Raw genomic sequence first — 3,168 nt, 5'->3', positions numbered from 1 at the left:
ATAGCTTATCATAAGAAATAAAGTTCCCAATGGGATGTTGAGTACATGATCTAACTCCTTTTCTCCAAGCTATGGGCATATTAAGAATACTGTTTTCTAACTCAGAATCAACAGTACTATCTGTGGTAGGAATATTGTTACCTGGAATGTTGCTTGGATTAGAACCCGGTTTAGCCTCATGGGATTGTTGAGAAAGTGCTCCTTCCTCCGTGTCCTCTTGGATGTGCTCATTATCCCGCAAGTCAACAATGAACTCAGAATTTTCGGCAGGTAAAGATTGATTAAATGACTCTTGAGGTGTGTGATTTTTGGTGGTGATGGATGGCTCACTAAATGACTCAAGGGTCCAAAATTGATGTTCCTGGGTTGGAGTCTCCCCTGAATGACGATTTTAGGATAGTAAGACTGGGTTTCAAAAAATGTGACATCCATGGAATTATAGAATTTCTTTGTGACCGGAGAGTAACACTTATACCCTTTTTGATGTGAAGAATACCCAATGAAGATACACTTGAGCGACCTGGGATCAAGTTTACTTCGATACTGGTGATGGATATGAACAAAGACAGAGCACCCGAAAATTTTTGGTGGGATGGTGGAGATGAGGCGAGTAGTTGGAAAGGATTTTAGGAGGAGTTGACAAGGGGTTTGGAAATTTAGTACCCTAGATGGCATCCTATTAATAAGGTAGGCTGCTGTAAGAACAGCTTCCCCCCAGAAGAATTGTGGAACATTTGTGGAAAACATTAGCGATCTGGCAACATCTAACAAATGCCTATTTTTTCGTTCAGCGATGCCATTTTGTTGTGGGGTGTCAACACATGAACTTAAGTGAACTATCCCTTCTTTTGCTAAAAATTCTCCTAGAATGGAGTTGAAATAGTCCCGAGCATTATCAGACTTTAGAATTTGTATTTTTGACTGGAATTGTGTCTGAATCATAATGTGAAAATTTTTGAAGATTTGGGTTGTTTCAAATTTGTCTTTCATGAGGAAGATCCAGGTTAATCTAGTATGATCATCTATGAATGAGACAAACCACCTAGTACCAGTTACATTTTTTATTTTGGATGGACCCCAGATATCACTATGAATTAGTGAGAATGGACGAGACGCTTTATAGGATTGTATGGGAAAATGGGACCGTACATGTTTAGAAAATTGACATATCTCACAATCAAAAGGTTTTGGATTTTTATTAAATAATGAAGGAAATAAATGCTTGAGATACATAACATTAGGATGACCTAAGCGATAGTGCCACAACATAATTGCTCTATCGTTATTTTGACACGAAACCGAAAAAGAACTACCACAAATTGCCGTTTGAGGTTGTTCCTGTGGATAGTGGCGTTCCTTAAGGATGTAGAGTCCAGAGCATTCCTCAGCATTGCCAATCGTCTTCCCCGAATCCAAATCCTGAAATTCACAATGAGTTGAGAAAAAATTAGTAACACACCTCTTTTCCTTAGTGAGTTTACTAATTGACAATAAATTACAGTCCAAGTCAGGAACAAGGAGAACAGAGTTGAGAATAAGATTCCTAGACAGCACAACTGAACCTGTACCGGCAACCTTTGATAGTGAACCATCTGCTATTCGGACCGTTAAATTATTTTGACATGAGCTATATGTATCAAAAATTGTTGCATCTCCCGTCATATGATCAGATGCTCCTGAGTCCACAATCCAAGGTTTTTTACATTTCTTACTAACAGTAAAGGCGTTCAAAGAATTACCTTTGTGAGCCAAGGTTCCGGATCCTATGATGTGGTTGGAAGACGAACCAGATTGTGACTGTAGAATAGGAGACATTAGTTTCTGGAGCATCTCCATTTGCTCCTTGGTGAAAGGGCTTGTGTCAGGTTGTGGTGATAGTTCATTAGTACCTGCATGATTACCTCTTCCTTCTTTCTCAAGAGGCTGACGTGGCTTCCAATCTGCTGGCTTTCCATGAATCTTCCAGCAAGTTTCTCTCGAGTGACCCGGCTTTCTGCAATGATCACACCAAGGCCTACCTCCTTTATTTTTCTGACGGTTGTCAAAAGGAGTGAATTGAGTCTTAAGAGCCGAGCTTTCTGCCATATTCAGTTGTTGATGGGATCCCATCATGAGTTTTTTCCGACTTTCTTCGCGACGGACTTCAGAGAATGCCTCTCTAAGACTAGGTAGCGGTTTTACTCCCATAATTCTTCCTCTGATCTCATCAAGATTTGTGTTCAATCCTAACAAGAATTTAAACACACGCTTCCCTTCGACAATCTTTTTATACAACAAACCATCAGCAACACACTGCCAGTTATGAACCTCAAACGTATCAAGTTGACGCCATAGACGAGTAAGGGTATTGAAATATTCAGTTACCGTAAGATTGTCTTGACGTAAATTGTGGAGGGAGCTTTCAAGCTGGATGATTTCAGATGTGTTTTCCTTGTCCGAAAATGTTTCTTTTGCCATGTCCCAGATCTCTTTGGCAGTATCACATGACAGAAAATTTTCGCCAATGTCCGTGGTCATAGAGTTGACGAGCCACGACATGACCATATTATTTTCGGCTATCCACCTTTTGTAGGTTGATGCTGTGGTTTCTGGTAGCGCTGAGGCTCCGGTGATGTAGTCATCTTTCTCCTTTCCCCGTATAAACATTAATATGGATTGAGACCATTGCAAATAATTTTGCCCATTCAGTTTATGGGCGGTGATCGGAAGATGAGAGGTTTCCATTTGATGAGAGGATGAAGATGATGAGATGATAATATCAGAAGAAGAAGAGGATGAGTTGATAGTCATTCCAAAAACTGGACCGTATTTAGTCATGAAATAGAAGGATAGATTTGAGTAGAAGAGAGAGACAAAAAATTAACAACAGAAAAAACTCGAATACTGACTAAATGGGCGAAAAATAATGAGACAGGATTACACCTGCTCTGATACCATGAAAAAATAAATATGGAGAGAATAATTGACAGAGCAAACAGGCTCTATGTTTTCAATTGTATTAATCCTTATGGGGAGACTCCATTTTATAGGAGTGATTATACAACATTTGCAAGACAATATAATAAAAAGCTACTAGACAACATAATGAAAGGCAACAATCATAATTAAAGGCACAACATATAAAACTAAAAGTTGCCGAAAGGAAATGGCACTAACTAAAGCAAATTG

The 3,168-nt window shown here is 39.2% G+C and overlaps 1 protein-coding gene across 1 annotated transcript; it reads right to left on the bottom strand.

Annotated features, from left to right (window-relative positions):
* Positions 1-1,167: 1,167 nt before the first annotated feature.
* Positions 1,168-2,958, bottom strand: LOC145796938 (uncharacterized). Its single transcript, XM_082882667.1, has 2 exons — positions 1,740-2,958; positions 1,168-1,419 (listed from the first exon to the last, which is right to left on the bottom strand). Exons 1-2 carry the CDS (start codon positions 2,815-2,817, stop codon positions 1,385-1,387), a joined length of 1,113 nt encoding a protein of 370 aa, XP_082738793.1. The 5' UTR covers positions 2,818-2,958; the 3' UTR covers positions 1,168-1,384.
* Positions 2,959-3,168: the final 210 nt, after the last annotated feature.

This window comes from Camellia sinensis, chromosome 8 (assembly GCF_055761805.1).
Source record: "Camellia sinensis isolate YWXY chromosome 8, ASM5576180v1, whole genome shotgun sequence".
Classification (NCBI taxonomy): Eukaryota; Viridiplantae; Streptophyta; class Magnoliopsida; order Ericales; family Theaceae; genus Camellia; species Camellia sinensis.
Note: the sequence above shows the minus strand (reverse complement) of the source record. Positions and strands in the feature narration are given on the sequence as shown.

Coding starts and splice junctions, on each gene's coding strand:
- LOC145796938 (XM_082882667.1), bottom strand. CDS start 2,817: ATGACTAAATACGGTCCAGTTTTTGGAATGACTATCAACTCATCCTCT. Junction 1,420..1,739: donor CGGAACCTTGGCTCACAAAG/GTAATTCTTTGA, acceptor TGTGAATTTCAG/GATTTGGATTCGGGGAAGAC.